Source organism: Bacillus rossius, chromosome 17, assembly GCF_032445375.1.
Source record: "Bacillus rossius redtenbacheri isolate Brsri chromosome 17, Brsri_v3, whole genome shotgun sequence".
Taxonomy (NCBI): domain Eukaryota; kingdom Metazoa; phylum Arthropoda; class Insecta; order Phasmatodea; family Bacillidae; genus Bacillus; species Bacillus rossius.
In genome coordinates, this window is record NC_086344.1 from 39,293,493 (window position 1) to 39,307,174 (window position 13,682).

At 41.6% G+C, this 13,682-nt stretch overlaps 1 protein-coding gene across 1 annotated transcript in view; it reads left to right on the forward strand.

Annotated features, from left to right (window-relative positions):
• The window catches only part of LOC134540662 (SCY1-like protein 2), a 251,173-nt gene that overhangs the window by 206,068 nt on the left and 31,423 nt on the right, over positions 1 to 13,682 (forward strand). Inside the window, exons 9-11 of the mRNA XM_063383534.1 lie at positions 352 to 497; positions 8,821 to 8,974; positions 12,896 to 13,145. Coding sequence (XP_063239604.1) covers positions 352 to 497; positions 8,821 to 8,974; positions 12,896 to 13,145 — 550 coding nt within the window. The remainder of the gene's footprint in view (positions 1 to 351; positions 498 to 8,820; positions 8,975 to 12,895; positions 13,146 to 13,682) is intronic.

Below are 13,682 nucleotides of genomic sequence, written 5' to 3' on the forward strand. Positions count from 1 at the left end.
TACTTTTTCCTATCATCGTCCTATCCGTAACAGAATAACACAGATTGGAAGAAGTTGAATAGCAAACATGTATAAAAGTTATCGTTAAAATAATCTCTTCGTTAAAGTAATAAACATATTTGAATTAATGAGTGCAAATGAAAAGTAAATTTATCAATTAAATTGTAGATTTCATTTCAATCCTTCTTTGTAATTCTACAGAAATTGGTGATAATTCAATTAAAAATGATTCAATTTTGTTCATGAAAGTATTCAATCATTTCATCAATGTTTTGTTATGACGTTGTCACGTTAAACTGTCGTCCGTGAACCGACTTGACAGACAACTCAAGTGTGCTGACGTGCTTGCAGAAGCTGTGGTTCCAGCACGTGTGGCCGTGCCTGCAGCAGGAGATGAAGACTCAGGAGGTGCTGGCCGCCGTGCTGCAGCCGATCATCTTCCTCATCCAGGAGTGTACCGTGGAGGAGTACGAGGCCATCATCCTGCCTTCCTTCCGGTGGGGCGACGATACTGCGTTCTTTCCCCTCCTTTCCCCTCCCCCCTCCTCCTGTCCCCTCCCCGCTTCATCCCTTCCCCGCCGCGCCACCAGCGCACTCTGCCGTGTATTGTTCCCGGCCTATACAACCTCGGCACCCAGGCTATTTGCCGCAGTGGCAATTTCTCTAACTGACCGACAACCTTTTACTGGCGACAGGTCGACCTGAAGCTCTGTCACCACTCTGGAGTCTAGTCCGACGCCACAGTTCGCGACCGCCCCACTTACACGATCATATTACACAGCCACAATGAGTGCTAACTGGCAGCACGATGGGAAACGGCATAAGCCGCCCCCAAAAGACCAGAACCTGACCAAACCAATGCGGACTAAAAGTCCAAGTGCCCCACCCCTTGCATAGTAGAACTTCTACCACGCCCCACTCTTCTTCCAGGACCATCCTTCTATTCCTGTAATCCACCTGCTTGTAATAATGCATGACCTTTGCATCCCGCATGTATGTGCCCAGGGTTTTCCCTCTGTCTATGGAGGTTTTACCTGGGCCCAACTTATCTAGTTTTAGTCTAGAATTAAGAGTGAGGGGAGTTAGTCATGGCGAAAACGTCTGCCATGGCTGGCCAATCCCCTCCTAGCACATGATGCACGTGACCTTCTCAGCATGGTTAAAAACCCGCATGTTTAGAGCGTATAGGGCTTGCCCTGAGACGCACTTAGAGTCTTCCCTACCTAGACCCCTCCCTTACACACATAGTTTTTAACTTAGGTTAGGAAAAAAAACTATTTGCCGCAGTCTTCCGGTCGTTTGACACGAGGGCTGCCAATTGGGGCTGGCGTCGCGTTGGTATGTACTCGGCTGTGAAACTTAACTTCTGTAATATTCAGTAATTAGTATGATTTCTTGTTCTTGCTTGCGCGTCGTGGCCGTGCTTTCACTTTTGGGTTTTTGCCATGTTTGGTCATGTTCGTAATGTCTTTTGGACCCTTCAGGTCAGTGATTAATTCGGCAATATCGATAGTTTGGTGCCGACTATATATATTTTTTTTTTGTTCCGATAAAATCGAATTTAAATAAAATAGTATTTTCAAGTAAGTAAATGAGCTACAGCTGCGGGATAAAGGCTTCTTTTATTTTTAATTTTCTCATTAAAAAAACATTTCGACGTGGCAACGTCTAATAAATCTATGAACGCCCGGATGCACGCACGAAAAAAAATGCAATGAAAACCACATCAACTTTTTACTTCACTTTATAAACAGTCGACGAAACTGTTCACGTGTAGATGTAAGTTGTGTGCTGCCGCTGTCTTTCTTCTCCTCGGACGCATAGGCCAATCGAAGTGGGAGAGAGATAGATGCGGCGCAAGCGTACAATGAGCGTAACGGAACAATGTGCGTAACGTGACACCTTTTCGTGCGTGCAGCCAGCGTTCATCGATTTATTAGACGTTGTCACGTCAAAAATATATATTCTTTTAGAATTATCTGTAAATAAACTTGTCAGAAAAATAGTAAAAGATTCAAAGCTTAGATAACTGAAAAATAAGTGCTTCTGAGTTTGTCAAAGAATAGGAATATACTCGTACTTATGCTTGTTTAAGTTGATTATAGATGAATTACCAAATGCAGGTTTCGCTCTTACCGACAAGATCAAATACAACTAAGTAATTTTTCAACGTTTTGTTGTTCATTATTCTCGTCTACTTTTTTTTGTGCTATATTTTTGCTTGACCTTTTCAGAATTCTAAAACAATAATTATCTATAAATATTACTTTATAATTAAAAAACAAACAAGTCTGGAGAAAAAATATCGACGCATATAGAGAATAATAAAAAAAATTTTAAAAATTTAAAAAAATGTTGTGCATACTTTTGTTAGAAAGAGCTAACCTTTTATTAAGTAATTCCTTTATATTAGCTTCGATATGCTTAAATAATATTTTTATTTTAAGTACAAAATTCATAAATGTTTGTATATTAAAGCGGACCGATATATCGAAAATATGGATAATTTCGAGGCGATATTGTATCGGTATCGATATGATTCAAGCGATATATTTAAATAGCGATATATCGGATGTGTTGGAAAGTTTTTCCATCCCTAAGCGCGTGGTCAGCAGCCCCTCACCCCCCTCACCAACCCCCCTCCCCACCCTCCCTGAGGGTGGTACCTACCCTCTGCACCTGGCAGGTAACACAAACTCAACACCCGACTGCTGGTTTAATTTCAAACAAACTCCAACATGATACCAAAAATACGCGCATAGAACCAGCCCGAGTGTTAAGAAAATACATACTGTAAAAAAACACATCCTCAAAAGGCAGAGATTATACATTACGGTGTCGAAGTGGACATTTTATAATATCGAAAACTATTTTGTTAATCATAATAACTCTATTTTAATTGACGCAATATTTTACGAAGGACTTGTTTTTTCATAGAAACATGAACTAAAATATAAAATCCAAAATATTTCATTGCGACCCGCAAGCTTTCGTTACTAGAATAAGCGCAAAAAAAATATAAAACTAAAATATTAGAAAAGAATGTTTATAAAAAAATTCATTTTTATCAAGATTATTAAATTACGTAACAATATTTGTATAAACATCTTATAAAATGATTATTCCTAAACTGGCGGCAAATTCTAAAAGTTAAAGTTCAAAAATATGATTAACAAAAAACTATTAAAATAATATACCAATTTAAAATTACTAAAACAAGTTAATCTACCAAATTCCTATACAAAGTGCTGGAGGAATGAGAAAATATTTCAAGTTTAAGTCAATAGGTTATTTCTTGCAATATAAGTATATAAATATATGTATATATTTTTATATGTGTGTGTGTGTGTGTGTGTCTCTTGCAAAACCAAGTTTATGTTCGCCCACTGAGGTGCACGCAAAACGGTAGCAGAGATTCTGTCCCACCACAAAGTCACGTAGCAGAACAGTCTAGTCTATCCAAACCAACACCGTCTACAACCAGATCAGCTGTACTCACGGTACTGTACTCTGGTCGCTGCAGCAGGAACACTCGCAGCTAGTCTCACACAAGGCCTTGCAGTAAACAAGCCCTGGCCTGTTCCTGGAAGCCGAACAAACGTGCTCGAGGCTCATCGTGTGAAGAGATCTGCAGCGCGCCCGGACATGGCCTGTACACTGCAGCAGTCGCGGGCCCATTTGACTGCCGCGCGAGGCGCTACCTCGCAGCACACAGGGCAGCCAACTGTCACCTCCTGTTGCCAACTGTCACGTAAACTCCCTGCACTCCGCACTCCCGCGCAACTCCTCAGCGATGCAACAAGAAATAAATAGGCTAGGATAAATAACTTAATTTAAAAAACTTACAATTAAATATAACATTTAGATATTTAAAAACATAACTAAACAAAGATAAACCCTTCAAAGGCAAAACCGTATTTTGGCCAGCGGTCTGGCCACTGTTGGATGGCGGGTCAGACATTCTTGGAAAATAACAACTACTCTTCACAACGCTATTTCAATGCATTGTTGACGTCTTTAAGGTCACTAACACCACCTTATTTTCAAGAGTACTGTAGTTTAAAAAAGTACACTAAAGTAGAACTAAATAAATGGGAAATATTTCGTTTGAAATAATCTTTACAGATCAGTTATCAACTGGAGTAAATAAGTTTTTTTTAATTTCTCCCTTTTTTGTCCCTTTATTTTAGGGTATAGGTGTGAGAAGGGAGGGGGGGGAGTATAAGGGTTGCAGGATAGGCTGACAGTTTCTTTGTGGACCACAAAAATTGTGAAATAAATGACGAATACAACAAAAATAATTATATAACAATAACTACTAACATTTAACACTGGTTTTGATTTTAAAAATATCGCGGTATCAACCCTTATACTTAAAAATTTTAAACCGTAGAATGCAAATTTCTTATCCTAAGCTCTGCACTTTATGACTTATTCCCAACACAAAAATAGTTGTTCTTTTGCCCCAGATATTGTAAAACACCAGATTTCAAGAAACTTTACTTAACCATCTTTTTTTTTTTTTTAATAACTCCACGAAATTTTATTCACTTGAACAAATATTTAGTCGGGCGAAAAATTGAGTTCACCCAGGAAGGTGAAAGACATACTTCTGTTGTATTGACGAAATATAAGCATTAGAAACATGAGTATTAGCAAGTTTTCCCAGGAAAGTATGTTGCCCCAGCAGCCAAATGACGTGTTGCGCCGCTCACAAGCAAACATGAGTGGTTGCTCATGATTCCCTACGAGTCTGCCTCATCCTGACTCATCAGCTAGCGGCGTCTCGCTGGCAGATGATGCTCAGCTGCCATGCCAACAAGCTGTATATAGAGTCACGCGTCCAGAGTACAGCTATTACTAACTTGAGTTGTATTGTTTATTATTTTAATTGCTGTTTAGCTATGGTTTATTTGGACTGTTGCAGTTTATTTTTACAATTTTTAAATATAATTTATTTTTTTTTACTTTTTTATTATGGAAAATTAAATTTATTCATTTATTAAGTTGATCTAACATATTTTAATTAAAATAACATATTTATTATATATTATTGTTTATTAGATGTGATATGCTATTCATGACTTGATGTGTCTATTTTTTTACAACCTTTAAAATGACATATTCATTTCAACGACACAACATTAAAAGTGACTGTACAAAACTGGCCAAAATAATTAGGGCATCAAAAAATAGTATTATACCTGTCACCTAATCAGGGTATGAGACCATTATGTGTTATCAGCAGCAGGATTAGCAACAAGCATAAATCAATGAAAATTTGGATTTCCCAAAACCCTGAAAAATTCAGGCTTGTAGGATTGTGGGTAAACAATTTTTTTTTGTTTTTTTTTTTATGAATGATACAGTATACAAAAAAAATAAGTAAAACCGTATGCAACACGATTTACATTATGTTAGTTCCTGCTGGAGTATATATACATAATAATCGCAATTTAAGTTTCTTAAAAACATTTAAATAAATCCTTATGAAATGTATTAAAAATTTAAGCAAATCAACTATTATTTTATCATTAATATAATTTTTAATAATGAGCCAAAACACGTAATCATTGAAGCAGTATAATTTAGTAATTTTGAACGGTGTGTTATGTGTTTTGAGTTTCAAGTCTGTGACGGGTGCTTGGCTTTCTGAATATCGCATTGGTATTTTGACGTTACAATGTCTAATAAATCGATGAACGCCGGCTGCACGCACGAAAGTGTCCCGTTACGCACATTTTCCCGTTACGCTGTGTCCCGTTACGCTCATTGTACGCTTGCGCCGCATCTATCTCTATTCCACTCGATTGGAACAACCATCGATTTGACTTTTTCGAGGCAAATTAAACTTGAAACACTCCCATTCGTTTCCTACTTTTCCTATCATCGTCCTATCCTTAACAGAATAACATAGATTGGAAGAAGTTAAATAGCAAACATGTATAAAAGTTACAGTTAAAATAATCTCTTCGTTAAAGTGATGAACATATTTGAATTAATGAGTGCAAATAAAAGTAAATTAATCAAAAAAATTGTAGATTTCATTTCACTTCTTCTTTGTATCCATACAAAATGGTGATGATTCAATAAAAATGATTCAATTTTATTAATAAAAGTATGCAATCATATCATCAATGTTTTGTTATGACGTTGTCACGTTAAACTATCGTCCGTAAACCGACCTTACAGACAACCAATTTTTTTTGTTTAACGTGACACGCGAGCGTGCTTGTGAAAGGTGTGCTGTGAGCTTGTATCCCTCCGCCCCGCCGTGCAAGTCCCGCGGGCTGTGTGAGGTGCTTCCCGCTCGGCCGAAGAGAGAAATGGGAAGTTAGTCCGGCCTTTCCCTCTCCTCAGTTCCTTTCCCCGCGAGGCTGTGAGCTGTTGTGTTGAGTTTCCCCAGCCGCAAACACTCCCTGCGCCCCTTGCTGTTATCCACTGCGTGGGTTGTCCAGTCTTACGAGTAGAGACCTTCAAAATTCTCGAATTCATTCCGTGATAGGCTAGAATTCAAACACATATACCTCTTAGGAGGGGCGCAACAACAGGGGGGGGGACAAGGGTATTTTGCCCCCCCCCCCCCTCTGAAACCTTGAAGTGGGGGCAAACGGGGGCAAAGAAAGTGCTGTGTAATCAATTTTTAGATAATATAACTGCTTAAATAGCACCATTTTCCACCTTGAAATACGAATTTTCCCGGGGGAGGACACCCGGCCCCCCCGCTTCAATAGGGGGGATCGATGATTCTTTATAAAAAGGTATATTGCCCCCCCTTTGGAAATTTAGTTGTTGCGCCCCTGCCTCTTAGATAATTTTGCTATTGCCTTACTGTTCATCTGGACGAATCTCAAACAGTTATAAACCCTCATATCAAAGAAGGATCGAATCACGGACAAACCAGCTGAGATGACTTACAAGTCGGCAGCCGATGAACTTGCGTTATTTGCCCGAGTGTACAGGGGTATGTGCAGTCGATCCTGAAGGCCACCGAAACCGCGAATTTTGCAGGTCTCTACTTACGAGTATTCTCACAGGTATTCAAAATTCGCAACTCACAAATTTCCAGGACAATATGAAATGGGGCAATTAGTTTTTAAGTTTTTATGCGGCTAGGATAAATTATATCATAATTTTTAGTCCGTTTTCAAAAACGTAATAAATTCGATTTTTTTTATTTAATTATTATTTTTCTGCTTTTCATTCTTAAACATGACTGGGGCAGTCCGTTTTGTAGGCAGCGCCTGCGGATACCAGGTTATGCATTACCGCAACACTGAACTGCTGTGCTCGTAGCCTAATGCCACGAATCCGACAAAAAAAATTCGTACCGGACAAACAAACAGACAAGAAAGCGAGGTAATATTGCACGCCCGGTTCTAAGATATGTTAAAAGTCATGGGGAAGTTATTTTTAATTCGACAGAAAAATTTGTACCGAACAGTCAGCATTAAAAAAAAATTGGTTGTCTGTAAAGTCGGTTTACGGACGATAGTTTAACGTGACAACGTCATAACAAAACATTGATGAAATGATTGCATACTTTTATGAATAAAATTGAATCTTTTTATTGAATTATCACTATTTTGTATGGATACAAAGAAGGAGTGAAATGAAATCTACAATTTAACTGATAAATGTACTTTTATTTTCACTCATTAATTCAAATGTTTATTACTTTAATGAAGAGGTTATTTTAACTATAGCTTTTATACATGTTTGCTATTTAACTTCTTCCAATCTGTGTCATTCTGTTAAGCATAGGACGATGATAGGAAAAGTAGGAAACGAATGGGAGTGTTTCAAGTTTAATGTGCCTCGAAAAAGTCAAATCGATGGTTGATCCAATCGAGTGGAAGAGAGATAGATGCGGCGCAAGCGTTCAATGAGCGTAATAGGACACCGCGTAACGGGACAATGTGCATAACGGGACACTTTTTCGTGCGTGCAGCCGGCGTTCATCGATTTATTAGACGTTGTCACGTCAAAAACGAGTTAATGAAAAGTTGCAATGCGGGAATCTCAATGGCGTCAGTTGGTTGTCACTGGCTTCCAGTCTTCCAGGAGTGACGAGTGACAATGTGACAGCAGTCACGCGCTGTGGGCTTTGACAAGGACAAGCGGTTTTGCAAAACTCGCACACGCACGACGGGAAATCAGCTGTTCAGAACGGGAAGTTGCACAGTGACAAACTACAACGTTACAAAAGTTCGCATCACATTATATATATAAACTTCGAAAGGTAGGAGAGGCTGGAAGTATGTCGGCCCACGCTAAGGAAAGGTCACCGCCCACACACGTTTCAGAATAATAAATATTTTAACTTAATTTTTACATTCTAATAATTAAAAGAAATAAATTAATACAATCACTTGATTTGTATTATAGCTACGGTTGGTAAAGTATTATTTCAATCAAAATCAAAATAAATAAATAAATAAATAAATACTCGTAATTCAATATAAATATGAATACGTGTATTAAATTAATATTTTAATTTATTCGATATCAATCAATAAAGTATACGATTCAGCAGTGCACATTGTTTTTTTTTTTTTTATTTGTACAGAGCCCTAAGGGCGCCCACACCTGTGGACAGGGTGGGTCCGTGGCTTCCCCCCTAGCTTATTAGGTGTTCTTGAGCATTTTGGGCAAATTTTAAATCCTTTAAGGCCATTTTTTGTTATTTGTGATAGTTTGCCCCCCCCCCCCCACCCCCTTTACAAAGTTTCACATGGGCGCCCGTGCAAAGCCCAGTTGCGCGGTGCGGTGCGCCAGTCAGCAGCGCGCCTGGAGAAGGGCGGTGCCGGCTGCTTGCAGGGGCGTGTTCTCCATCCCCAAGTCCATCCAGGCCACCGTGACGCTGCTGGAGAACCTGCACGTGATCCTGGAGAAGACCCCGAGGGACGACGTGCGCTCCGAGGTGCTGCCCATGCTGTACAACGCCTTCGAGAGCAGCACCACGCAGGTGCAGGTGAGCCGTCAGCCCCGCTCTGCTACCAGCTGCTGCTTCTCTCGTCTCACGCTGGTGCTTCCAACCATCTCTGTCGCGATCTTCCAAGACTTTCAGAAGGCTCCGCCACTCCCCTCCCTTACCCGCGGGAAAAGGGGATGCCTAAGATGCTCATAAAGTTCTGCCATTCCCGATTACACCCGAACAATTCACCTTCGGCCAACCTCGGGTTTATTTATTAATATCTATATTTTTCCCTGTTTATTTCAACGTAGTTATACCAACCTAACTAACCGTCCATGGTGTTTTACAAAGTATTTTAATGTAGCTAACCTAACCGACCACTTTTAATATTTCAATTCATTTTTACCTGCGCAAAAATTAAAACAAATCCCGAAGTTGGCCGAAGGTGAATTTTTCGGGTGTGATCGGGAATAGCAGAACTTTGTGTGCATCTTAGGTCTCCCCCCGGGAAAAATGGGAGAGGGCGCTTTGCAAAGTAGTGCCTCTTCCTTGACCCGACGACGAGAGAATAATTATTCTACCATCTAGAGTCACGTTCTTTCGCGGATTCGTCGGACGGCTAATTGGACTGGAAGCTCGTCATATTATAAATCTGCTTCGCGCTGATGATGATTTTGACCTTTTAAGCGCCCTTGACACGTCATTGACGACCTTTGGGGCAGTGACAAAGAGGCGGTCCGACCTCCAGGATGGACTCCCGTGATCCTCTGCGCACTCGGGCAAACCTCGTATGTTCGTTGGTGTCTCTGCTGGGTGACTCGTGATTCCATACTTCTCTGACTGAGGGTCTCTAATTGGCCCTCAGTCCTCCAGATAAACAGCGAACCAATGGCACATGTAGCATAAAGGTATCATTATTCGAGTTTTTAGCGTCTTCAGTTATGGACAAAGAGAACTGCTTGCCCAATCACATGTAACCCTGCCGACGGATGTGACCAATGGGCACTCTAAAAATGCTCCTATATATATATATATATATATATATATATATATATATATATATATATATATATATATATATATATATATATATATATATATATATAAAATCTGGAGCAAAATAATCGTGGCTCTATCCATACATAACCCTCCTGCGCCGTGTATAATTCCTTCTTCGAAGACCTCAGCGTCGCAGGCTGGGATGATCGAATATCATTTCCCCTCGAGCAAAAAATTAAATTACCCGGATTAGAAAAGTAATCGGGCTAAATTAACTGTGCGTATGGGGTGAGGGGAGGGAAAGAAAATCTTATTAAAAATTTACCATTTATAAGGAGCAGTGGAGGGTATTATTGCTGGGCGGGGAAAGGTCCGCGGGGTGGCGGGGGGCGGATGGTGATGTGGCGATATTGCGTTTAAAAGGTCGGAATCGCATTAGCCTTGAAAATTTATCCCCGGATGAAAACTCTTTTCATTCGTCGTCGCAAGTGGGTCGACCTTTGTGCCGGCGGGGGGGGGGGGGGGGGGAGGGGGGGGAGGGTTATAGAAGGCTGTGCTTCTCTCGCGCTGTAATCGAGTCACTGGTAATCGCGTTAGGGCGTGTGTGGCTCGCAGCGAGGACGCGATATTCGCGAGGTCTCCGCCGAGCTGTCGTGACTGTCGCGCCTGTCGCGTCGTCCTTGGGACCACCGTGTTTCCTCTCCTGCGACCCAGTCTTGGCGGGAGGCGAGTGTTCCGGCCAACTTTAAGGATGTGAGATTCACTAGCAGGTTTGATCGTCACCAGTCAGCCAACCATCTCCCCCCTTAATGTTGTATTATTTTTGGAACCCCGCAGTCGTTATCCAATTGTGGTTGTTTGTTGTTGTTATTGTAGGCCTGATGACCACACAAATTACCGTGTCTTACCTGGGATTCGAACCCAGAGATGCCGCATCCAGTGCCGTGTTGCAGTCACCACACGACCACCACCTCCCCTTTTTTTTGCTAAAATAATATCTCAAAGGTAAAAATCTTCTGACGCTTTATTCTGGCTGCTGGCAACAACAGTGTAACAGAAACGGATAAGTTGCTTCTGATAAAGGCTCTCTGAATGGCATGTTGCAATATTCAGACGGAAATATGGAACGTCAAAGGCCAATCATCAGCCACGGCGTATCGCAAGTCTGGTTTGATAAGATCGGAGCAGTGCTCCTGGCACACCCTGGCGGGGTCAGTTGTAGCAGGTGGAGGGGGTGAGGCCAGGCCGGGCTGTCAAGAAACTCCAAGCTCGGAGCACACTCTGAGGAGTCCCCGCTCCCGAGTGGAAGTGGTGAGCTGCTGGCCTGCACAGCTGGTAGACGGCTGGACCACGAGCAACTGGGTGACCGAGGGGTCCCAGGTGCTGCCTGTAACCTCGGTGGTGACCTGGGGCTATGCGGCGGGATGAACAGGTGGTTCGGTGGCGTCCAAGTCGGGGCTGGGTCTGCTCGACCTCTTGACGTAACTGTCCAGTCGTCGGAACCACGCCACGATTGGCAATGATTGCCCGGTTCTCGGAACCCGTGCCCAGTGTTTGATTATCCGACATTCGGAAATGTGAGAGGTACATCCTATCTCCAGCTCGGATGCGCTCTAGCGGGCTTGTGGGGTCTCGTAGGACGTGTCGCGGCAGTGCCGTCTTGTTTGCTTGGAGTGAGAGGTCCTCAAGGCAGGTCCTTGCGCCGGTGCGGCTGTGGTGACTTCCTGCCGACCACACGTCGAGCCACAGAGAGCGTGTGACTCAGCTCTTTGGTAGTTGTGACCTCAACTCGAGAGTATGTCGTAAGAAACAGAGAAAGAAAGTAATTTCCTAAAAATAACTCAGCACGGGGTATTTTTTTTTACTTTCATTTCATTTTCAAGTACATATTTAAAAATTCCCCAACTTAATTTTATTCATTATAAATTTTATTAAAATATAAAATAAATTAATAAACAATGAATTAACAAAATATTTGCACAGGATAATAAATAATTTAATTATTGTTGAATGAATAATGATTAACTAACAGACATTTGAGTTGTTTTTTTTTTTCGTCGCGTTCCGTTTCAGGTAATATGACCTAGTCGGTAGGTAGGTAAACAATTTTGTGAGAACATCACATACTACTACGTCTCACATTCCGTACAGACAAAACTGTGTTATGTTGCCGTGTTTCAGCATAGCACATAATTTTATGGATTGCCTTATTTAAAGCGACTGTTTGCTATAAAATGTTTATCCCTGTGAAATAATAATTGGTGTTAAGGATTGAATTATTTTTCTTGCTAAATGACCACAACTGATATAACACTGTCTACTGCATGGAGTTAGGAGTTGTCTGGAGACGACATGCTGTGCCGTGGGTGAAGTCACTTGTTAACATCAACATTGGCATAATAGATTGTCCAAAACATTGCAGAAATGGTGCACACCACATCTGATAATGGCTATAAGTATGAATTAGAATCTCTGCTGTTAAAAAAAGTCACTTTCATTTAAAAAAAAAAAAAAAGTCATTTAAAACTGTTTCTACGCTGCAAACACTACACTTCATCCAATGTTTTGGGTATCTAAACAATGTGGTGCAACACAATTAACTGAAAGGGGGGAAAAAAACTGCTTCACACAGTTACCATGTTATCCATACGTAGCCACCCCTTGGTCAACAAACACTATTTGAAGGCCCATGGAGATTTAACAAAGAGCAAAATTAAAAAAAAAATTATTATAAAACTTTTTTAATCAATAGTATGCAAAATAAGTTACCATGTTGTGCATACATGACCACTCCCTGGTCAACAAACACTATTTCAAGGCCCATGAATAATTTAACAAAGAGCAAAATTTAAAAAAAAAATTATAAAACTTTTTTAATCAATGGTATGCAAAATAAGTAAGTGACCACGTTGTGCATACGTGGCCACCCCCTGGCCAACAAGGCCCATGGAGAAAATGACGGTACGTGCGGTGCGGCAGAGCGCCGCGCTGGTGGCGGTCACCAACGTGGCGGAGTACCTGGACGAGACGGCCATCCGCCGCATGGTGCTGCCCAAGACCAAGTGCGTGTACGAGAAGAACAGCGGCGACCTGAGGATCGTGGGCAACGTGCTGTCCTGCGTGGAGAAGACGCTGGAGAGCCTGGACAAGTCGCAGATCATCGACGAGGTGCTGCCCCTGCTGTGGGACGTGCGGCTGCAGGACCCCGAAGTCACCATCAGGGTTGTAAGTAAGTGGCTGCCCGTCGCGCTGCCCCGCCCCCCTCCTCCCCTGCTCCCTACCTCTCCACTCCCGCATTTCGCGAATACATTCCGTGTCAAGCAGGGGCGTAGCCAGGAGGGTAGGGGGGTTTAGGGGTTCAGACCCCCCTCCCCCCTTAGCACCCAATATTTAATTAAATTTCTCATTCATCACTCAAATTTCATATTAAAAATTAATAAAATTTTTACCATTACAATTTTTAAAATTTAAGTACCGAAAACTTCTAAAATAGCACTATTTTACACCTTAAAATCCAAATTTTTTCCGGGGGAGGATCCCCCGGACCCACCACCGCTTTAATACGTGGGGGGGGGGGGGGGTTGCCATGCTTCTTAACACCCCCCCATACACAAATCCTGGCTACTCCACTGGTGTCAAGGTATTTCACAAAACACTGTAGCTTTTTTCCAAGAGCCATGGCAAATTGTGAGGGTGCAGCAGTACGGTGACCACATTCTCATTGGCCCCGTCAAGAGCGGGACGACACCTCTCACCGACCTCAGCC